The 23,450-nt window shown below is 38.7% G+C and overlaps 1 protein-coding gene across 1 annotated transcript; it reads right to left on the bottom strand.

Moving 5' to 3' along the window:
• Positions 1–431: 431 nt before the first annotated feature.
• On the bottom strand, positions 432–23,253 carry GCK72_008291 (uncharacterized protein; the record flags this gene model as incomplete). Its single annotated transcript, XM_053726750.1, has 21 exons — positions 432–489; positions 600–979; positions 1,706–1,801; positions 1,990–2,236; positions 3,816–3,982; positions 4,704–4,850; positions 5,963–6,149; positions 7,145–7,370; positions 8,016–8,331; positions 9,408–9,779; positions 10,359–10,549; positions 11,188–11,792; positions 12,735–13,285; positions 14,540–15,086; positions 15,607–15,761; positions 17,043–17,285; positions 18,077–18,388; positions 20,619–20,990; positions 21,618–21,920; positions 22,060–22,193; positions 23,040–23,253. The coding sequence occupies 21 exons, from the start codon at positions 23,251–23,253 to the stop codon at positions 432–434; spliced, it is 5,823 nt and encodes a 1,940-aa protein (XP_053586327.1).
• Positions 23,254–23,450: the final 197 nt, after the last annotated feature.

Below are 23,450 nucleotides of genomic sequence, written 5' to 3'. Positions count from 1 at the left end.
CGGAAGAAAGAAGATTCGGAGACTCTTTTTTTCGTTATAATAATAAAGAGTTTTGAGAAATAAATGGAAGTTGGAAATTTTCGGTTTTTTCTCGTTGGTAAATTTAATTTTTCTAGAAAGTGGGGTCACGTCAATTTAAATTCATTTCATATATAACAGCTCCTCTCAGCTCCGCCCACTTCTTGAGGGGCGGAGCTTCAAGAAACCGTGCCGCAGCCAAATTTTCAGCCAAATCACATAAAATCGGTTATAAAAGAGAAGAGACACGTAAAACGGACGGGGAAACGAAGAGAAATACTTAGACTGAGAAATATCAAATAGATCGATAATAAATCAAAAATGAGGAGAGATGATAAAGGCACATAATTGGAAAAATCTAGAATGATATGGACGAATAATAAGGAAAAATAAAAGAAAAATACAAAAAGTTATTAGACAGATGTGGCGGCGAGTGCGGCACGTCGTTGCTCTTCCATTTGGTGGAGATATCTGAAATTTCGAGGGATTTTGGTTGTAAAATGCTTGAAAATATTGGCTGAAAATTTTGAAAATCACAACTTTCCAATTTTTCTGGAAATCCCCCCAAAAATCCAACTCACTTCAATGCTCTCTTCGCCGCCGTCGCCTTCGCAATTCGATAATTTCTTCCCATTCCAGTGAATCGCATATTATTCCCAACATCTACCGTAACCCTCACTTTTCCACTCTCCAAAATGCGCTCCATCTTACTGAAACGCGCTTTGCTTGCCTCCAACTCCATGAGCTCACGGATCGGAGAGCGTGGCGGATTCGCACAACACGAGTCGATTGTACTGCGCATCATGTGGAATAACACTTGCCACGTCGTGTCTAAATTTCGGCCCGAATCGAGATAAATCGCTCCGGCAACCGATTCGAACACGTCGCCCAGTGCTTTCGGCACTTCGACGTCTTCTTCGTGTCCTTCGTCTATTTCTTCTTCCGTCGTCACCATGTACATCTGGAAATGTGTGAATTCAAGATATATCTGTGTGTCCTGATGTCCAGATGTCCAGAAGCTCGTTTAAAATCTATACTTTGGCCGGAAATAGGCAGAGAAAATGCTTTTTTATCATGTCTGGCGCGCCTCCGCCGCCTGTATGTCTGTCCGGATCTCCATCTGTCCAAAATTTTCGTCTGGCCCACCTTTGGCGCGTTTTCCATCAGGGAATAATGTCTGTCCGGATGTTCAGATGTCTACTGTCTTTACTTCTGGCGTGCCACCGACGCGTTTTCCATTATCCAGAAGCCCGACAAAAACGCGTCGCAGGCGCACTAGATATGTGTCAAGAAAACGCGTCTGAGGCGCGCCAGATGCTAAAAATTCTAATTTCTCTACAGTAAGGTGCGCCAGATTCTCTGTTTTTAACAAAACTCCAAGTTTTGACATGTCTGGGGGCACCTTTGCCGCGTTTTCCACATAAAAACGTACAAAACGCGTCAAAGGTACGCCAGATATGAAATTTGAGTATTTTTCTCAATTTTCAGAGCAAAATATTCACAGAAAAGGCGTCAAAAGGCACCCCAGATACTCAGCGTTTAACGATAACATAGTGTTTGTTCTTAAAAACGCGGCAAAGGTGCGCCAGCCTTACTAATCGCTTCAGATTTGAAAAAAATCGTGAATTTTCGAGTATTTTCGCCTATTTTTCAGACGAAAATTTGAATTTTCAGACTGAAAACTCACCTCCGCATTGAAATTCGTGTCGAAATTACGGTCGGCGCACAATTTGACAAACTTCTCAATCATATGATGAAGTCCCGGACACATGGCGATGAAGTGCTGCAATTTTCAAGGTTTTTGGAACTTTTAAAGATTTTTTTCTACAAAAAACTGATAAAAATGGCAATTTTTGGCTAAAAACCGCAGAAAAATGGGAATTTTCAGGGTTTTTGAGCAAAAAATTCGAATTTCATACAAAAATCTTCTGGAAAAGGTGATTTTCAGCGGGAAACCCCGCAAAATCATACCTTTTGGAACTCAAATTTCACGGCTAACGACGCAAAAATGGTGTTATTGACGAGAGCGGATCGGAGGTCGGTTAGGACTCCGGGACTGTACTGACGGACGTCTTCGAATAGATATCGAGTAATCATGTAGTCGAGAACGGCGTCTCCAAGGAATTCCAATCGTTGATAGCATCCGGTGACACGATTGTTGATGTAGGAGGCGTGGGTGAACGCTTGGACGAGATACGCGCGTTCTTTGAAGCGATATCTAAAAAATGAGTTATTTGCATACTTGTCAACTGGGCCGACACGGGCCGGCGCGTAACTCGCGTCAAAATGAATATTATGAGCTGAAAAATATACCGAAATGTAGATCTCGACGAGTTCTATGTCCGTGATCTACTACAGGCCAAATGTCTATTTGTTAATATGCCGCGGGCAGGACTAGAATGGGTTTTTTTGGCCATTTTCGCGTTTTTTGTCACTTTTTGCCGACCCGCGGCACATGAACAAATAGCCATCCGGCCCGTAGTGTGTCACGGCCATAGAACTCGTCGAGATCTACATTTTGGTATATTTTTCAGCTCGTAGTATTCATTTTGACGCGAGTTACGCGCCGGCCCGTTTCGGCCCGGTTGACAAGTATGGTTATTTGGGGATTGGGAAAATGTCTGTCTGTGTGTCGGGATGTCCAAACAATTATTCAAAATATGGAAGTGGCCGGATAGACAATGTTGTCTGATGTCCGGATTTTCAGATGCAAGATTTTTCAATCTGGCGCGCTTTTGACGCACTTTTGAGCACAATTCCCTACATTTTTTTCCGTCTGCATGTCTGCATGTCTGTATGTCCAGATGTCCACACAATCTTGGGTTACTGTACTCAAAAATCCGAATGCCCCGATGTCCAAACTTTTCAACTTCTGTCCAACTTCTGTCTGTACGTCTGTATTTCCGGATGTCCACGCAATAATTTATTACTGTACTGTTTCTTAAAGATCCCGAAACTTCTGTTTGTGGGTCCAGATGTCCGAATAATTGTTCAAAATATGAAACTTTTAACGAAAATTTCTACGTTTTTCTTTCTGGCGCGCCTTTGACGCACTTTTGAGAACATTTTCTCATTAATTTCATTGATTTTGGTAAACTGAATAAATTCGTTTTCAGCTATCGATCTGTTTATGTGTCTGTCTGTCTTTCTGTCCGTAGGGCCTGGCGTGCCTTAGGCGCGTTTTGAGGTGCTTTTTGAAAATAGAAATGGTCTGACTGTGTGCCGAGATGTCCGGATGTCTGTACTAAAATCTGGCGTTCCTTTGACGCGTTTTCCTGCTTTTCCAGATAAAGCGAACCTCTTATTTCTAGATTTTCGACTTTTCTGATAATCCGGCGCACCTTGTACGCGTTTTGTATATCTTTCTTCTCAGACTTCAACTCAAACGTTCTGTCTGTGTGTCCGGATGTCCAGAGTTAGATTGATCTGGCGCGCCTTACACGCGTTTTCTCGTCTGGCGCGCCTTGTCCGCCTTCCGTCTGTTTTACAGCGATTCCTAATTTTCGAATTTCTAGATTTTTGGTTCGAAAACCCACTTTTGACCCAAAAACGGTATCTGGTGCGCTTTTGGCGCGTCGGATCAGCTATCGAACACACCCATCTGGCGCGCTTTTGACGCGATGTCTGTAGCGTCAAATTTATCGATTTTGGGTTCAAAAACCTGTCAAAAATCGATTTTCCGGGGTTTTAATCACTTTCAATCTGCTTTTCCACATTTCCCGATGTTTTTGGCATTGAATTTTATGATTTTTGGCTTAAAAACTGCCAGAAATTCAATTTTGACAACTGAAACCAACCCAATTCTCTCCTCCAAATTAGCGAATTGATATTGTTGCCACAAGTTGTTCAACGCCTTCATCGAAGCGTCCGGATTGGCGGGTGTGTCGATGAAACGGAGCAGAGGGTGGGCGACTTCAGTTTTCGCGTCTTTTTGGATCACTTTCAGTCCCATCCAGCTCATTACCTGGAAATAGGCGAGATTTAGGGTGAAAATTGGGAGAAAATGACCGGAAATTTGCTTGAAAAAACAAAATTTTTGAATTTTTAAACTGAAAATCCGATTTTCAGCCATTTTTTGGTGTTTTCCTATCAAAAACCTTGATTTTCAGGGGAGATTAGGGGTGAAATATGAAAGAAAATGACTGAAAATTGGCTTGAAAAACTCAAAAATTGCAGAAATCTCAATTTTTGAACTGAAACTTCGATTTTCAGCCATTTTTCGTGTTTTTCTACCAAAATCACAGATTTTCAGGGGAGATTTGTGGTGAAATATGGAAGAAAATGACTGAAATTTGGCATAAAAATCTCAAAAAATTTGAAAAAATCCTTATTTTGAACCGATTTTCAGTCATTTTTTGAGTATTTTCCCACCAAAAACTCAGATTTTCTGTATCTGGAAGACAAATTTCGAGTGAAAAATGGGAGAAAATTATAGAAAATTGGCTTGGAAAACTCAAAAATTGCAGAAAAACCGAATTTTGGACTGGAAATCTTGAAAAATATGTCTGAAACTCCGATTCTCAGTCATTTTTTGAGTAGGAGGTCCGGCTAGAATATGGAAGAAAATGACTGAAAATTGGCTTGAAAAACTCAAAAATTTGCAGAAAAAACTATTTTTGGGCTGAAAATTTCGAAAAAAATAAGTCTGAAACCTCCGATTTTCACCCAATTTTTGATTTTCTCACCTTCAACGTGGGATTCGGTCCCAATGTGAGCAAATGCACTCCAATGAGCGCTTCCATCGCGTCGGCAATCGATTTATCAGAGATATTTTGTTGAGTGAGCAGATTGTACGGTAGTGGAGAGATGTCTTCGTTGAGAAGGCGTGATTGCTGAAGCTGGGAACGAGTTGGTATGGCGCTGGGGTGACGCGGACGCGTTTTTTTAGTCAATAATTAAAATTTTACAGCTAAATAACCGCCTTATCCAAGTGATATTGAGGGTAATGAGGGTGGGTCTGGCGCACCTTTGACGCGTTTTTAAGCAAAATCAAAAAATGGAAGAGGCTGGCGTTCTGTGGGCGCGTATTTCACATCAATCTTTCATTTATTCTTCCGGAAAGCAAAAATAATCGTCTGGTGCGCCTGCGACGCGGTTTTGTTGGGAATTAAAATTGGAAATTGAGTCTGGCGTACCGTAGACGCGTTCTCTGGTTAAAATTTTGTTTCTATGTTCAAATTTCGCGATATTTTTTATACGAAATTTTCAAACTTTCTGTCTGGCGCACTCCAGACGCGTTTTTTGTTGGTTTCAGCTAAGGGAAGTTGGAAATGGAGTCTGGCGCGCCTGGGACGCGTTTTCCGATTATAAATTTCGTTTTTATGTTCAAATATTCTCAAATTTCGATATTTTCTATACGAAATTTTCTCGAATGTTACATGTCTGGCGCAACTCTGACGCGTTTTAAAAATAATTTAAGGATCAAAAAATAGAAATAGGGCTGGCGTACTGTGGGCGCATTTTTTTGTTCAGATCATTTTTTTTTCCTCCGGACAGCAAAAATGATCGTCTGGCGCGCCTGTGACGCGTTTTTGTTCAAAAATGCTCATTGTTCGCATTTTCTGTCTGGCGCGCCTCTGACGCGTTTTTGTTGGGAATTTGGAAATGGAGTCTGGTGTGCCTTAGCCGCGTTTTCTGATTCAAAATGGGTTTTTCATGTCCAAAAATGCTCAAATTTCGATATTTTCTGGCTGGCGCACCTCCGACGCGTTTTCCTCGGTTTCAACTTCAGGAATTTAAAAATGGAGTCTGGGGTACCTTAGACGCGTTTTCCGATTTAAGGGCCGTTTTTCATTTTCAGAGAGGTTCAAATTTCAATATTTTCTGTCTGGCGCACCTCGGACGCGTTTTTGTTTTTGTTCAAAAATGCTCAATTTTCGCATTTTCTACACGGAATTTTCGAATTTTCTGTCTCTGGCGCGCCTCTGACGCGCTGCTGCGTTACCTTCGGGAAATTGATTGTCTCAATTCCATCGGCGGTACTCTTCGCCGTGTCTCCACCAATATCCCATCCGGTTTTATCCTCTGGCTTCTCTTCAATAGTTTGTCCATTCAGAATTCTCTCAATTTCTTTGTCTTTCTCCTCGGCATCACTGTTATTGGGCGCTTTGAAATCGCAAGTGGGCACGTAGCTGAAAATTGGAAGGAATTCGTTACAATATGAAATGCAGATCGAAAAAAATGATCGACGAATAGGCAAATTCATGGAAAACCCTCTAAAAATTCTCTGAAATTGAGTGACTGGCGCACCTTTGACGCGCGTTCCTCAACCTGAAACTGGTGTGACGTTGACGCGCGTTCCTCAAGAAATGTATCAAAATTACCCAACTGTCTGGCGTGACTTCTGCGCGTCAACGTCACACCAGTCTCCGGTTGAGGGACGCGCGTCAAAGGTGCGCCAGTCACTCCATTTCAGTGTCTCTTTCCTTCAAAAAAGGCTTATAATCAAGATTTGAGGAAAATCTCGTGAATCTAGCTGAAATTGACTGGAAAAGTGCTAAAAATATCTTCTTTTTTTTCATTTTCTGAAAGTCAGACGGATTTTCCTTCTAAAACCACAGAAATCGATGAAAAACAGTGGAACCATCTGTAAAATCTCTCAAAAAATTGAAACTTTACGAAAAATATGCCTGAAATTCTCAAAAAATCTTTGAAAATACCGAACTTTTTCGAAATTTCCGGAATTTCAGATATCTTGGTGATACTAAAAAAAATAATTTGTGTGGAATCGCTGGATATTACAGAGTTTCATTTTAAATTACGACAGAGGCAAGACCTGCTAAATTTAGTAAAATAAACTCGAGATCAATCGAAAAAATTGAATAAAATCATCGGAAACGTACTAAAAATTGATTTTCGCGACGGATTTTGTTTATAAATCTGAGAAAATCGGAGAAAAAATGGTGAAAACTCCTTAAAAACCTCTATTTAAAGCCTTTGGAGCCCCTTTGAACAATTTTTTGCCGGAAACTCCGCCGAAAAATTAGAAATTATGGAAAAACAGCACTAAAAATGCTCAAAAAACCTCTGAAAATAGCCTAAATGATCAAAAATTACAGCCAAATTCGCTAAAAACGGCTTTAAATGACCTAAATTGTCTGAAAATTCGCTCAAAAATCGTCCTCACCAAGGCGGAAGCCACGAATCATGCGCATCAAACTTGTTGGCCACAATCAGTTGTGGAATTCCCAACTTTTTTCCGAGTCGATACAAATTACAGTTTGACACCTCTTTGCTTCGTGCAAACGACAGTTTTCCCTCGTGTTGATCTTGAAGTGTATGGTAGAGGTAGTCGGTGGTGGCGAATTTCAGAAATGAGTCTCCAATTGTTTCGAAACGTTCCAACGACATTCCTGGAATGGGAAAAATTGATCGAAAATAGATTGGAGAACGCGTCAAAGGCGCGCCAGATGAAGTCTGTCTACTAGTTTATTTGTGGTCGATTCTAGATGTGAAGATGTTTCAAAAAGAAAAAAACGCGTCGAAGGCGCGCCATATTCCCTCTGGATGTGTATCCGTGAATCCAGTTGTCCTCAAGGTGCAGAAAAAGCGTCAAAGGTGCGCCAGCTGTACTTGGTAATGTCTGTTTTTGCTCCCAGATGCCCGAAAATGCGAAATTTTCACAAAAAAAAAGCGTTGAAGGCGCGCCAGACATCATTCCATCAGTTTTTCCCTCTAAAAACGCGTCAAAAGAGGACCCAGTTTCAATTTTTTGTGTCTGGAAATCCAGATGTCCGCTGACTAAATTATAACTAATTCTAGAGTTATTCTACTCCTTTTCGAAAAATTTTTAAAACTAAAAACGCGTCAAACGTGCGCCAGATGTCATAAATTTCCAATTTTAGCAATTTCAGATTCAAAATCGCGCCAAAGGTGCGCCTGATGTATGATGATTTCAGTCTGTATGCCTGGAGATCCACAAATTTCCACAATTTTATGCTTAAAAACGCGCCAAAGGTGCCCCAGCCTTCAAATTTCTGCGGTTTCTCGCCTCTTACCATCGGCAGCATTCGACGTCGTCAACGCAGTCAACAGAAGACACGGCGAGACGCCCATTCCGACGTCTTCATCGATATGAGACACCGTCTCGTTCACTCGTTCCTTGAGAAGACGTCCGTGCATCGTCTGACTCTCCTTCTCGAATGAGAATGGGCGGGACGGTAGATCACGGGCGGCCACTTCCAGAACTTGACATGTTTGGCGATCGGTGACGTCCGTTTTGACTGTTATATCGTCAATGTTCTGTTTCTTTTGAGCTCCCGAATTGAGCTCTTCGATCTCTTCGTCCATTGTTTTCAGACGATGTTGGGGGTACTGGAATGATGAGTTTTAGTGTTGAAAATCATACTTGCAAACCGGGCCGAAACGGACCGGCGCGTAACTCGCTTCAAACTCACTATTATGAGCTGAAAAATATACGAAAATGTAGATCTCGGCGAGTTCTATGTTTTTGACCTACTAAGGGCCGGATGGCTATTCGTTAATGTGCCGCGGGCCGGGCTAGAATGGATTTTTTGGCCAGTTCCGCGTTTTTTGGCCCTTTTCCCGGCCCGCGGCACAATAACGAATAGCCTTCCGGCCCTTAGTGGGTCATGGACATAGAACTCGCTGAGATCTACATTTTGGTATATTTTTCAGCTCATAATAGTGAGTTTGAAGCGAGTTACGCGCCGGCCCGTTTCGGCCCGGTTTGAAATGAGCGAAAAATGATGGAAAACTACAGTCAAATTTACTAAAAATGCCTTTGGATGATTTTTGCTTCTAAATCGGAAATTGACGGAAAATCCGCCGAAACATTGAAAAAATAAGGGAAAACAGCACTAAAAATGCTCAAAAACTTTTGAAAATAACCGAAAATAATCAAAAACTACAGCGAAATTCACTAAAAACGGCTTCTGGAAACGCCTAAATTGTCTGAAAATTCGCTTCAAAATCGTTAAATTTCGACTAAATCCCGCGTTTCTAGTGCTATTTATTCAGATTTTCTCAGAAAAAAGCAATTTTCAGACTTAAAATCGTTGAAAATTTTAAATTTTTGCTCGTTTTAACCTAAATTTCGACTAAATCTCACTTTTCTAAGTGCTATTTTTCACATTTTCTTCCATTTTCTCTCTTAAAATCACCTCCTCCTCGTCTTCAATCAAATTGTTTTTTTTTGGGACGGATTTTGTTTCTAAATCTATGAGAACGTACGAAAAAGCGGTCGAAACAGAAGAAATTCATGGAAAAACCTTTGAAAATAATCAAAAAACTACCGCCAAATTCACTAAAAACGCCCTCAAAAGTTCTAAAAGACCTAAATTGTGTGAAAATTCGCTTTAAAATCGTAAAATTTCGACTAAAAAGCGTTATTTTTCCAGATTTTTTCCATTTTTCTCCTATAAAATCACCTCCTCCTCCTCGTCTTCAATCAAATCATCTCCATATTCCTCCAAATCGATCGTCTCCTCAACTCGTCGTGGCATTTCTCTCTCATCTGACGTCTCCAACGCTTCTAATCGTTCCTTCGTCTTCGCAAGTAGTTCCTCTTGGATTTTCTTCAATTTCTCCTCTTCTTTCGTCAATTTTTTGGGGACGTCAGTTTGAGAAGTTGCAGAGTTAGAAGACGTTGTGGAAGTGGGCGGAGCTCCAGAAGACGTGGAAATCGACGTTGGTGGCGGTGGTCTTGGTGCTCCAGGAATCGGAGCCATCGGATCGAAAACTCGACTGACGTCAGCCATCAGACCTTGGATGTTCACTTCATTCGTCCCACCAAAGATTTGCTGAAAATTTTGAGTTTTTGAGCTGAAAATTGTTGAAAATCATGATTTTTGGGCCAAACATTGATGAAAATCGTGAATTTTGAGATTTTCAGGTTAAAAAATGCAAGAAAATTATGATTTGTCAAGATTTTTAAGTTGAGCAATGCAATAAAATCGTGATTTTTCGAAATTTTTGAGCGAAAAATTGGTAAAAATCATGATTTTTTGATATTTTCAGATTGAAAAAGGCCATAAAATCGTAATTTTTCGTGATTTTTTGGATGAAAGATGTTATAAAATCTTGATTTTTCGAGATTTTTGGTGGTTAAAGATGTCAAAAATCATGATTTTTCGAGTTTTTCAGTTTGAAAAATGCCGTAAAATGGTTATTTTTCGACATTTTTTTAAATGAAAAATCATATCAAATAATGATTTTTTCAGGATTTTCAGGCTGAAAATGCCATAAATTCACTACTTTCGAAATTTATAGGTTGAAAAATGACAAAAATTCAACGTTTTTGAGCCAGGAATCTCGAAAAATTTGTGTTTTTTGAGATTTTTAGATTGAAAAATGCCACAAAATCCCAAATTTCCACTTACGAATGGCATCGGACTCGGATTCACACCCTCCAGATCTCCCCAACCACTCGGTACAATTTCAATCTCTTGTTCCCACGGTTGTTGAGGTGGAATGCCGAATATCGGGTTGGCAGCGGTGAGACGAGCCGTGTAGTCGTGCATTACGATCGGAAGATCGTCCTCCTCATCGGAAATGTTGCCGTCGTGGAGACCTGAAGAGAAAAACCCAATCTTTTCCGCGTCAAAGGCACGCCAGACAGTCTGTCTGTAGGTGCGTCCGGATGTCCAAACAATTCAGCGCCTAAAAATCCCATTTCCGCGAAGTTTTTCTACAATTTAATGTTGAGAAACGCGTCAAAGGTGCGCCAGTAACGCATTTTTTACAGCACCATTCATTAAATAGAGTAATTTTTATGAGCTTTTGCTAGAAACCGCGTCAAAGGCACGCCAGCTAGTAATTTCCTTCACAATTCATCAAAAAGTAAGTAGTTTTTGATAGAAAACGCGCCAACGTCTCGCCAGTTTCTTAGCTCTGCAAATTTGTTTCTACAGTTCGAACGAGGGTGAGGGACGCGCGTCAAAAGTGCACCAGATCTCAATTTCAGTGTCTCTTTCATAAGTCTGTCGATGAATCTGTTTTTTGAGGTTTTTTTTGCAGTTTTCACCTCAAAACCCATCAAAAACCAAGCGTCAAAGGTGCGCCAGATCACAAATATCTCGGTCTGTCTCTCAATAAATCTGTTCATCCGGATGTCCTGGATATCAAAATTTGTGTGTTTTTCTCCACTTTTTCTCCACTTTTCTGAGGTTTTTTTGCGGTTTTTCACGCCAAAACCCATCAAAAACCAACCCTGAGTCAGTCCAACGGTATCCATATCCTCTCCATCGGTTCCCATCACATCCCTAGCCGATATATCCACCCCGATAGCAGCGGCGTCTTGTGGATCCCACACTCCAATAGCAAAAGTGTCCTTCCCTTCATCAAGAATTTGCTCTTTTTTCTCCTTCTCCTGCGTCGCTTCGAGCGCTTTCTGATTGAGCTCTCTCAGCTGTTGAATCTTCTTCACAATTATCGATTGTTTCTCCTCATATGCATTCGGATATGTCAATGGACTCCATTCGAGTGACGCCTTCAATTTCGTATCCTCTCGGGAGAACGCCTTCTGAAGGATAATCTCACGGAGCTCGTCACTCAACAACAATTGATTCAGACGATAGAAAATCGATGGCAACGCGGCGATCACGTTCCACAATGTGGCAGATATCGGATGGATATCCATCAGTTCTGGAACAAGAATCTGTCGTTGAGTCGAGTGAGCTCCTGATGATGACGTCACGGATTCTGATGACTTGGATTCTGATGCTCTGTCTGTGACGGAGGTGACCGAGGAGGTGGAGTCACGTCGTTGACGACGTTGATGGGGTTGAAGACGTGGCAGGAGAAGATTCAGACGACTGGAACTGGGGGAGATTAGCAACTTTTTTGTGGAAAATTGAAAAATTTTCGATTTTCTAAGTCAAAAATCAATTTTTTTTGGATATTTTCAATTTTATTACCGAAAAATGTGTCAAAAATCAGAATTTTGTTTTGAAAACCGCTGAATCTGATTTTTTTTTCGAAACTTGTCGAATCTTCATGTCAAAACTCTGTGAATTTTGTAGAAAATGGGCTTTTTCGCATTCAAAACAGTTGAAAAATGGATTTTTTCAAAACTAAAGCAATTTTTGACTGGAAATCGTCAATATTTGTAGCTTTTTAAAAGATTTTTAGAATTTTCAAGCTAAATCACAATTTCAGACATTGATAACTACTTTTTGTGAAAATTGGCTGAAATTTCAAGATTTTAGATTAAAAATTAGTCAAAAATTGACTTTAATCTCCAAGGAAAAGTCAGAAAACAACATTATCGGACGAAAATTACCATATTTCACGAATTTTTGACAAAAATCTGGTGTTTGGTAAAAAAAAAGTGAAGAAAAAGATCAAGATTTTGACGAAAACACCATTTTTAGAGATTTTTTTTCAAAAGAAAAACCCAAATTTTCAGCAAATCATAATTTCCTCAATTTTGTTCTAGAAAATGATGGTTTTTCGTTAAAAAATCGTTTGAAATCCATTTTTCGACCAAAAGTTTTCCGCAAGTTTCGTTCAAAAATACTGCGTTTTCTATCGTTTTTTTTTTCTAAAACCCAATTTTCAGCAGCGAAAAAGTTCAGAAAACAACATTTTTGGACGAAAATTACCATTTTTTGATGAATTTTTGACAGAAATCAAGGTTTCTAGCATGAAAATTAAATTGATTAAAACTCTATATTTTTGACAGGAAAACCAGGTTTTTTTCATTTTTTTTAACGAAAAAACCCAATTTTCATCAAATTTCCATCTCCAAAACCTACTTCGATGTGAAATCCACATCCAACAGTGCTTGATTCTGATCATAAATCTCCAAATTATACTTTTTAATGAAATATTCATTAAAAGTCTCAAAATTCGTATCAGGAAACTGGGAGGACGGATTGAATTGAGTGAGAACTTCAGCGACATAATAGAATGCGGGTTGCTCGACGTTTCGATACCACGGCATGACGATAGCATCCTTATAGTTCTCCGCATCGAATTTATATTTCCTTCTGACGTCATCCGTCGGCACACGTGGCATATTCTCCATATTCGCGACGACTTCAGTCACATATTTCATATTGATCGAATAGGTTCCCTCGTCGTCTTTACACTTATTCAGAGGGACGATTAGAGTGTTGAGGGGTGCCGTGGCGCTCACATCGAATTCCAGACCGTTTTTACACATTTGGAGGACTTGAGTGAAGATGTAGTTGTGGAAGTGTTGAATGTCTTCCAGTTGACGCTCGGTTACACTCGTCTTTTTGGGTGCAGTCGTTAGGCGGACTGTCATGTTGCCTTGTCGGAGGAAGATTGGGAATGGAGGGATCTGAAAGATGGAGTGTCTGGATGCTAGATTTTTTGGAACTTTATTGAGTTCAGTATAGTCATTCAAGATTTAAGAATCAGAATTCAGGATTCTGGTTTTTTTGATTCAGATATCAGAATTCCAGCTTCAGAATCCAGTCTTTGAGTATCAGAACTCAGAAACTAGCTTCATAGATTCAGAACTGAGAATCAAGGATTCTGACAAAAATTTAAGGATTCAGAAGTCAGAGTCTCCAGAATCTCTAGAATCTCCACAACTTCTCAATCTGCTGAAAATCCTTCAAATCACTGTGAAGGGGGGATTCAGAATACAGAATCGAAATTGGAAATTCTGAATTTCAGGTTTCGACGCCGAATATGGGATTCAGAATACAAAATACAAATACTAAATCTGTGATTCTGTATCCAAGATTCAAGATTCCGGATTCAGAATATAGAATTGAGGACTCCAGAATCCAGAAGCGAAAGAATCAGAATACAGGATTCTGGTTTTTCTGATTCAGAAATCAGATTTCTGCGCCCAACGCTCCAGAATCCAGTAAATCAAGTTTCCGGTTCCAGAATCCAGTCTTTGGGCATCAGAACTCAGAAACCACCATCGTGGATTCAGAGACGGATAATCAGAAGCCAGAACTGAGAATCGAGGATTTAGAAGCCCGTTTTGGTCTAAAGTTAGGGATTCAGAAGTCAGAGAGCTCCAAAATCTCCATCATCTCACAACAAGAATTCGGAAAGTTCGGAATTCGGAACTTTTCAAAAATTTCCGAAAAAACGTATTTCGAAAAGGTTTTCGGAACATTTGCGACGGAAAAAAGTTCCGATTTCCGTTCCGCTCCGTCTGTGTGTCCAGATGTCTCTAGTAGTTTGGCGGGTCTCTGGTTAAATGTATGTTTTTCGAACGTTCTAACCGCTGGGACTCAGATTTGAGATCTAGATGTCTAAATGTGTGTCAGTCCGTCCAGGAATCCGAGGTTTATAGGATTTTCAGCGTTTTTGAAGGCGAAAGAGTCTCGATGTGCTATCCAGATGCCCCGATGTCCGGATTCTTCCGAAATTTCAGGGATTTGATATTCAAAAATGTCTATCTGTCCAGATGTCCGGATGAAAGCAAAAAACCTGGTTTTTGCAAGGAAAATCTCTCCAAAATCGCTCAACCATTAATTTTCGACGGTTTTTTCAGTGTTTTGGACCAAACTTTTGGTATCCGATTTCACGATTTAATGCAATTTTTCCTCTCATTTTCAGTTCTGATCACCTTGGGAATATCCTTGGTACTCAAGAAACCAAAACAATAATCGTATTCAACCGGATCCTGGAAAACGCGTCCCTTTGGATTCAGAATCGAATCGGGTTCTCTGAATCGTTCCAACTCAAGTGCATAGATATAACACTCCTTCTCCGGTTCCACACGTGATTCGTTGAGTGCTCTGGCGATTTTCTTATCATACAACTGCTTTCGCTTCGATGATCCAACTTTCAGCGCCATTCCAGGCGCGTATTCATCCGGCTCATCGTCGATATGCTCCAGAAGTTTCGCGATCGATTCACGTCCCTTTGGAAGTAGATTATCATCGAGTTCTCCTTTCAAATGCAACTGACGACACGCTTCAAGAGCGACGGCCATCTGAGCGGCCTTCTTATTCGGCATTGGATCCTTCAGAATGATGGCGTGTTTGATGGGAGAGTTGATAGGGAGTAGGAGCTCAGCACAGTATTTCGTCACACCTCGATCTTCGACTGGAATAATTCTCGAGTGGGGGACGAGGCGGGTGAAAATGTCGGATGGGAGTTTTGAGCAGTACCTGGAAATGAAAAGATTTTGGGTCTCGAAAGGTTTTTTGGAGCAATTTTATCCATCTCAGAGTTGAGTGGAATACGGTTTTGAAATAGTGTAGTTTTGGCCTTATCTTGTTGTAAAAACTACTAAAAAAAATTTTTGGTTTTTTTTTTAAATTTGGGTTTTTTTTGTTGGTAAAAGTGCTCTAGGCGGAATTCAAAAAATTTCTGTGATTTTTCCTAAAATTTTTCTGATTTTGCGGTTAAAAACAGGTTTTTGTGGGTCTTTACTCGAAATACTTACAGTTTTCATTCAAATTCAAGGTTTTTGACCCCAAAAACTCCTTTTTAGAAAAAAAATGTCCGAAATCCAGAATTTCTGATCTTTAGAAATCTAAATGTCTGTCTGTTTGTCCAGATGTCTCGGTGCCGGCAAATTCTCTTTAAAAAAACGGCTAAAAACTAGAATATCTTGATTTTCGACGGCTTTTTCAGGGTTTTTAGTATTTGATTTAATTCCGGATCCTTCAACTGAAAATCCCTTACCGATTAACCAACGCAATAGCATTTGACAATTTCAACTCGGCTCCAGTCGACTCGACGACATATGGTGGCATCAGATGGTCGACATCGTCCAGATTGAAGTCGATGGAGTCGTCTTCGGTTGGATTGTTGACGGTACGGTGGCGGCTAAGGAGAATCTGGAAAAGAGAGGGGATTCAGAAGTCAGAATCACGATTGAAAATTCTGTATCCCAGATTCAAGATTCTAGAACTGAGTATAGTAATTCAAGATTTAGGGATCACAAAATGGAATCCAGGTTTTTATGATTCAGAAAACAAAGTTCCGGCTCCAGAATCCATTCCTTGAGTTTCAAAACTGAAAAACCAGAATCTGGAACTCTGAAACGGCAAATCGAGAATACAGAATTGAGAATCCAGATTTCCGGCCAAAATTTAGGATTCAGAAGTCACAGAATCTCCAGAATCACACACCTTCTCAATCTGGAAAAGGGACGGGATTCTGTATTCTAGGACTGAAATTCTAGAATTCAGTATAGAAATTCTGGTTTTTATGATTCAGAATTCCGGCTCCAGAATCCAGTCGTTGAGTGTCAGAACTGAAAAACCAGATATAGAATTCAGAATTCCAGAATCCAGAAGCGAAAGAATCAGAATACAGGTTTCTGGTTTTTATGATTCAGAAATCAGAATTCCGCGACCAACGCTCCAGAATCCAGTATTAGGAATCCAGGATACTGTATCTGGAATTCTAAAACGGAGAATCTGAATACAGTACTGAGAATCCGGAATTCTGGTCAAAATTTAGGGATTCAGAAGTCAGAGTTCAGAACTCCAGAATCCAAAAGTCTGGACTAAGATTCTAGAATTCAGTTTAGTAATTCAAGATTCAGGAATCAGAATATAGGATTCTGGTTTTTATGATTCGGAATTCCCGCGCTCAACGCTCCTGAATACAATATTAAGAATCCAGAATTCTGTATCTGGAATTCTGAAACGAAGAGTCAGAATTCTGGTCAAAATTTAGGATTCAGAATTCATAAAATCTTTTAAAAAACACCTTCTCAATCTGCTGAAAATCCTTCAAATCACTGTGACGTAAAATTCTGGATTTCTGGTTTAGACGCCAAATATTCAGAATATAGGATTCTGGTTTTTATGATTCAGAAATCGGAATTCCGACTCCAGAATTCAATTCCAGTATTAGGAATTCAGGATACTTTATCTGGAATTCTGAAACGGAGAATCAGAATTCCAGAATTTTTATCAAAATTTAGGGATTCGGAATTCATAAAATCTCCAGAATCTCTTCAATTTCAGTATTAGGAATCCAGCATACTGTATCTGGAATTTTTGAAACGGAGAAATCCGACTTTAGAACTGAGAATCCAGAATTCTGGTCAAAATTTAGGGATTCAGAAGTCAGAGAATCTCCAGAATCTCCAGAATCTCTTCCCACACCTTCTCAATCTGCTGAAAATCCTTCAAATCACTATCACACGAGGGTACATCCTTATGATCCACCATAACCACATATCTCGATCCCATTTTCCGAGCTCTTCCCTTTGATTGAACATATGAACGCATGTCGAGTGGACGATCGAATTTAATGACGAGATTACACTGTTTCACGTCGACACCTTCCTCCAGAACAGACGTCGCAATCAGCACGTTGATCTCGTTTTTGTGGAAACGGCGGAGCGCCTAAAAAAATGAGATTTTTGACTATTTTTAGAGAAAAAAAGGCAGAAAATGAGTTTGAGATCTCTTCAAATTCTGGTTATTTCAATTTTTCACCAAAAAATGCTAGAAAAACGTGATTTTTTTGTTTTTTGACTTTTTTCAAACTATTTTTCGAGAAAATAGGCTGAAAATGTGTCTCCAAATTCTGAGATTTGCCAAAAATCCAGTTTTTCACCAATAAAATTTTAGAAATCGTGATTTTTGGTTGAAAAACTGATTGAAAAGGGTAAAAAACTGGCGAAATGTTCAGATTTTTGATCTGACGCTGAAAAATTAGGATTTTTATCAGAACTTCCTCGTTTTCCTATCGAAAAATGTTCAATTTTGACTATTTCTCGATTAATTTTGACAAAAATTTGCATTTTTTCGGTTGAAATCTTTATAAAAAGGGTTAAAAACAAGATTTTCCATAAAGTTTTTCGAAAAATTGCAAAAATCGAGCTTTCTTGATAATTAAATGAACAAGTTCAGATAGAATTTATAGTTTTTCAGCCGCTGGTCAAAAGTCTGGAATTCTATGATATAGGATCTGAAATTGAGATTCTAAATTGAAAATGAGTGTTTTTGAGTTGAAATTCATTGAAATACGTATGAAAAGCGTAACTTTTTGACGAAATTCCTCGAAAATTGGAGAAAAATCGAAATTTTATGATTCTTAAATCAGGAATTTCAGCTAGTAATTATTGCAGAATTTCTGAAATTCAAGAATTTTTTAAATGATTTTCAATTTCCTCTCCCATTTTCTTATATACCTCCGTCTGTCTCTTATGCAATCCCTGATTATCAGAATTGGCGAGATTTTGTCCACTCGCTCCGACGACATAATCCGATTGGACAAATTTGAATTTTGTCTCCCACTGTCTGACATTTCGTATCATTACGTAGAGAGCGTAGGCAATATATCTCTGATCAACGAACACAATGGCCGAAAGCTTCTCGGGAACTTCTCGATTCATTCTTTTCATTTGGAATTCTGGTTCAAACATTTCCAGCGATTCGAAGAGACGAACGAAACGTTGTGGGACAAATTTCTCGAGGTCTGCGAGTGATTTCACTTTTCTCATCTAAAAAAAGAGAGGAAAATTGCAGTTTTGAAGTGTAAATTCTATGATTTTACTGGGTTTTCAGTCGAGAAAATTGATTTTTACACTTAAAATAGGAAATTTCTCATTTTCAGAGCTCAAAAATTGAAGAATGCAAGGGTTTGGAGTGGAAATTCTGTGATTTCTGACTGAAAAAAGTTATTTTTCTAAGGAAAAAGCGGGTGTTTCAGTATTTGTCCGCTTGAGAAACTCAGATTTTTCCTATTTTCTTATAAATGGATTTTGGGATGGAAAATCTGACTACATCTGGTTTTTCAGAGCAACTTGAGACTAGTTGAGTGATTTCTAACCGAAAATTGCAAGTTTCATTCTGAAATAATCTGTTTTCTGATAGTATAACAAATTATATTTGACATGACTCAAAAATATAAATATTCAGCTCTTTTTGAGCATTTTCCGGATTTAGAGCTATTTCACAGCTAGAAAACTGGATTTGCTTAAAAAACTGATTTTTACACTGATATCTGTGAAGATCTGTAAATCCAGATGTCCGATTGTCTATCTGTGTCTCTGTGTGCCTGGATATCTGTTTGTTTCTCAAATATCAGTACAAACTTAAAGGAGGACTGAAGTCATATTTTTTATTTCAGATTCTGATACTTCAAAAAATTCTGAGCAACTTTCATCATTGGAGCATGTGCTAAAAATCGTTCTAAACACCCTAAATTCACGTTTTCCCGGCTCAAAAGGAGCCTACGTGGAAGAGTTTTCCCACGCGAATTTTCGCCCCCGTGTAGTCCTCTCGGACAAAACTATTTCTCTTTATCTCTCGATTTCTCATTTTCTTGCTTTTTTAAACAAATTTTCGTGTTTTTTCTTATTTTTTTACGATATAAATTGAATAAAACACGAAATTTTGTTGAAAAAATCAAGAAAACAAAAAATCGAGAAATAAAAAGAAATAATTTTGTCCGAGAGGACTACACAGGGGCAAAAATTCGCATGGGAAAACTCTTCCATCTAGGCTCCTTTTGAGCCGGGAAAACGTGAATTTAGGGTGTTTAGAGCGATTTTTAGCATATGCTCCAATGGTGAAAGTTGTTCAGAATTTTTTGAAGTATCAGAATCTGAAATAAAAAAATATGACTTCAGTCCTCCTTTAACTTTGCTCATGTTTTCACAAGTGAAAACGTTCAAATGTCTGTCTGTACATCCGGAATCCGGATGTCCGATTTGATTTTTACAAAATCACATTTTCAGATGATTTTCAGCATCTAACGGCCAGAATATCAAAATGATAGATATTTGACAGTGATATCAGCACGGCACGCTTCTTACAACCGCGCTCTACCAAAACCGAAGAAAAGAGTGTGCGAAATTGAGAGACTCAGAGAAAAAGAGACAATTTTCAAGGCGATTTCGGTGGAGCGCAGTTGTAAGAACTGTGCCAAACTAATATGTCTGTTAGGATGTCCGATTATCTTTCTGTGAATTCGAATTCCAGATTTTAAGACCTTTAGAGGTCTGAATGTCTGTCTGTGTGTCCAAATGTCTAGGTGCCAGCAAAAATCTTGTTTTTATCGGAAAATTGATCAAAAACGAAGTCTGAATGGAAAATAGAGAAATTTAGAGTTTTGGAGGGGAAATGCTTAGATTTTACTGGATTTTCAGCACTGAAAAATGAGAATTTCACTCATTTCTGCCCCAAAAACCCAGGAATTTTCTCACTTTCCCAAAAATTAGCGGTTCGGAATGGCAAATCGACTGAAAATCGAGAATTTTTCAGCGATTTTTTGCTTAAAAACAGTTCTTCCCCATTTTCTCTTTTAAATAAAGTGAAATTTTTCTACATTTTTCATAATTTGGCTAGAATTCTGCTAATTTTCAGGATTTTCAGTCATTTTTCACGTTTAAAACAGTAATTTTCATGTACTCCATACTTAAAATCGTTAAATCTGTCATTTTCTGCAATTTCCCACTGAAAACAGTGGAATTTCAGCCATTTTCCGTCGAAAAGCTACAAAATTTCACGATTTCCACTATTTTCACTGAAAATGGGGAAAAACTGTTTTTTTAAGGAAGAAATGGCTAAAAACTCCCATTTTTCACTGAAAAATCCACGATTTTAAGCCAATTTGCCAATCCGAACTCCTTATTCTTCAAATGTTGTGCGAAAATTGAGTGAAATTCTCAATTTTTCAGTGTAAAAATCAATATTCTCGGCTGAAATTCTAGAAAATTTCGCCCTTACCTCCGGCTCCAATAATCTCTTGACCGTCGTCATCGAGGTCTTCGCCAAATTGAGAAAAAGTAGTGCTTTATCGGGTAGAATCTGTGATTTCGTCAGTTTCGACAATTCCTTTTCCCACATTGCAGCGATTTTCCAGGCGGCCCACGGACCGAGTTGTCTCAACACGGCTTTCGTCGTTTTCAGTGAATCACGGATCGATCGACGTGGATCCAAATCGAGATCCGGATGGAATACGGTAGTGTGATTGACGAATTTCTCCGTGTCGAGCAGCAGCGCCATGATGGTTTCATAGTGGGGGAGAGGGAGGTTCTCGGTTTCGAAATCACGGCAGAGGACGAGCGCTTCGAATGGTTTTGCGCCGTATTTGGAGAGCTGGAAATGAAGAAAAATGAGATTCTGGATTTAGAAATTTAGAATTGGAGAATCAGAGATTCAGAATCCTGAATTCAAGAATCGAACTTCTGGATATGTAACTCAAAGTTCAGATTTCAAGATTCAGAATTCAAGATTCGGAATTCAGAATTGGAGAATGAAGGATTCTGAATTCAGGAACTAAACGTTCTGGATACGTAGCTCAAAATTCAGATTCCAAGATCACGGATTCAGAATTTAGAGTTAAAGATTCAGGACAACGTATCCAGATTTCAAAGAGTTCCGCTTTCAGGATTGTAATGTTGGAATTCAGAATCCTGACGTCAAGATTCAGAAATCGAGATTCTGGATTCAAGAATCAGGGATTCAGAATCCTGACGTCAAGATTCAGAAATCGAGATTGTGAATTTCAGGATTCTGGATTTGACGCTTAGAATCTCATCTTCAGGCTTCAGACATCGCCAAATCGGATTCAGGAATAGTGATTCTGAATTCTGAAAGTAAGAATTGAAGACGGAAGCTTCTGAATCCGGAGTCCAAATTTTAGGATTCAGGGATTCTGAATTCAGGATTCTCAATTCTCAAGCCAGAATTTCAGCCCAATTTCAGTCAATTTCTCGTACTTACCGTGACCAAATCACTGGCTGTCTCAATGACACTATCCAGAACTGATTCCAACTTATTCAACTGTTCTGTCAACTTTTCCGGTGCCACTTTCTCTTTGATAAGACTCGCAGTGAGACCAAGAACTCGTGGAACTGGATGGCCTGCCTTCTTCAATTCTTTATATTTTATCATAATCAATCGATATGGATGTTTCGATCCGAGTGCATGATGACATTCGTCGAAAATGAGAACACAAGTATCCTGTAGTTTCACATACGCGTGATTTATCAGATCCAAAAGACATTGAGCTGTGATTACGACAACCTGGAAAAAATTAAGTTTTGAAAAGTCAAATGGCTCTCAGATGGCTTAAAAACGTCATTTTTCATCATTTTCAGCCGGATTTTTGCAACAAAATCGATAAAAAAATGCCTGAAAATCTCTATTTTTCCCCCAAACGCACATGATTCTGTCGCATGAACTCATCACAACTCTCTGGACTCTTCCATAACTCTGTACTCGTCATTCCGTGAACTTGACCAACTTTGAAACTTGTGTGCACTTCGATGTGTTTCGCTTGTTGTTCCACGAGATTTACTGGAAAAATTGGATTTTAGGCCGAAAAAATCATTAAAATTGGTTCAAAACCGGAGTTTTTTTACTCAAAGTTAACACATTTTCGTCTGCAAAACCCATCTGAAGTTTTTAGTTGGAAAAAATCGTGAAAATCGACAAAAACTGTAGAGATAACTATTTAGGAAATCTATTTTTGGCACTTTTGGAGCAAATTTAGACACTTTTCGTCAGAAAAATCGGTCATTTTCAACTTGAAAAAGTGATTTTTCGTCCTCAACCTCAATTTTTCTGCCTTTTTCAACGTTTTCGCTTTTCTCCAATAATTTCAGAACGATTTCCAATCATTTTCAAAAGGAAAATCTAATTTTATGATTTTGTGTTCAAAAAATGAGGTTTTTTGAGTCTCAAAAGTGGGAAAACTGGATTTTTGAAGAAAATATGTTAATATTGACGAAAAAGTTTCAAAAAAGACGCAGAATGGTCAAAACAATGAGACTTTTGTCAGTTTTGACTCAAAATCGGTAATTTATCAGCATTTCTACAGGGAAAAACTGAAATTTTATAGATTTTTGGTCCAGAAATGCGATTTTTCACATTTTCACAACATTTTTGAGCTGAAAAACGCATTTTCGGGTTTAGAAACTGATATTTTAAGTTTTAAATCTTTTTAATGAAAAACTCTCCATTTTTCACTATTTTGAACAAGAATTCCAGATTCTGATTCACTTTTCTTAAAATTTTAGCCAATTCTTTCATTTTTTTTGGTGTTTTTTCTTCGATTTTCCTTATCTTTTGACAGAAAAACTCAGTTTTTTGTAATTTTGACTCAAATTTCCAGATTTTTAAACTGATTTTCATAATTTCTACCTTTTTCAACAATAAAAAAGGCTCGTTTGCCTCCTTGACCATACGGAGCGAACATTTGAACACCATACTCTTTGAGGAGAAGAACTGCGATGAAAGTCTTTCCGGAACCGGTTCCCAACTGGACAATCGTATTCTTTTTCGACGCTTTATCCAATAGTTCGACCTGATAGTCTCTCGGATTGAAACATTGCAGATCCGGCCGCATCCGGACCATTTTTTGGTCTGAAATTGGAGAAATATGGGGAAAATTCGTGAAAAATGCCCAAAAAATGACCAAAAAAAGAGTGTGACAACCTGCAAAGCTGTTGGAAATCAATGATTTTAATAAGAAATATAGGAAAAAAACATTTCAATAAGAAAAAATGCCGAAAAAAGAATTTTTTTCAAACAAACTTTTTTAAAAAGAAAATT

The sequence above is a fragment of the Caenorhabditis remanei genome, chromosome III (assembly GCF_010183535.1).
Source record: "Caenorhabditis remanei strain PX506 chromosome III, whole genome shotgun sequence".
Classification (NCBI taxonomy): Eukaryota; Metazoa; Nematoda; class Chromadorea; order Rhabditida; family Rhabditidae; genus Caenorhabditis; species Caenorhabditis remanei.
Note: the sequence above shows the minus strand (reverse complement) of the source record. Positions and strands in the feature narration are given on the sequence as shown.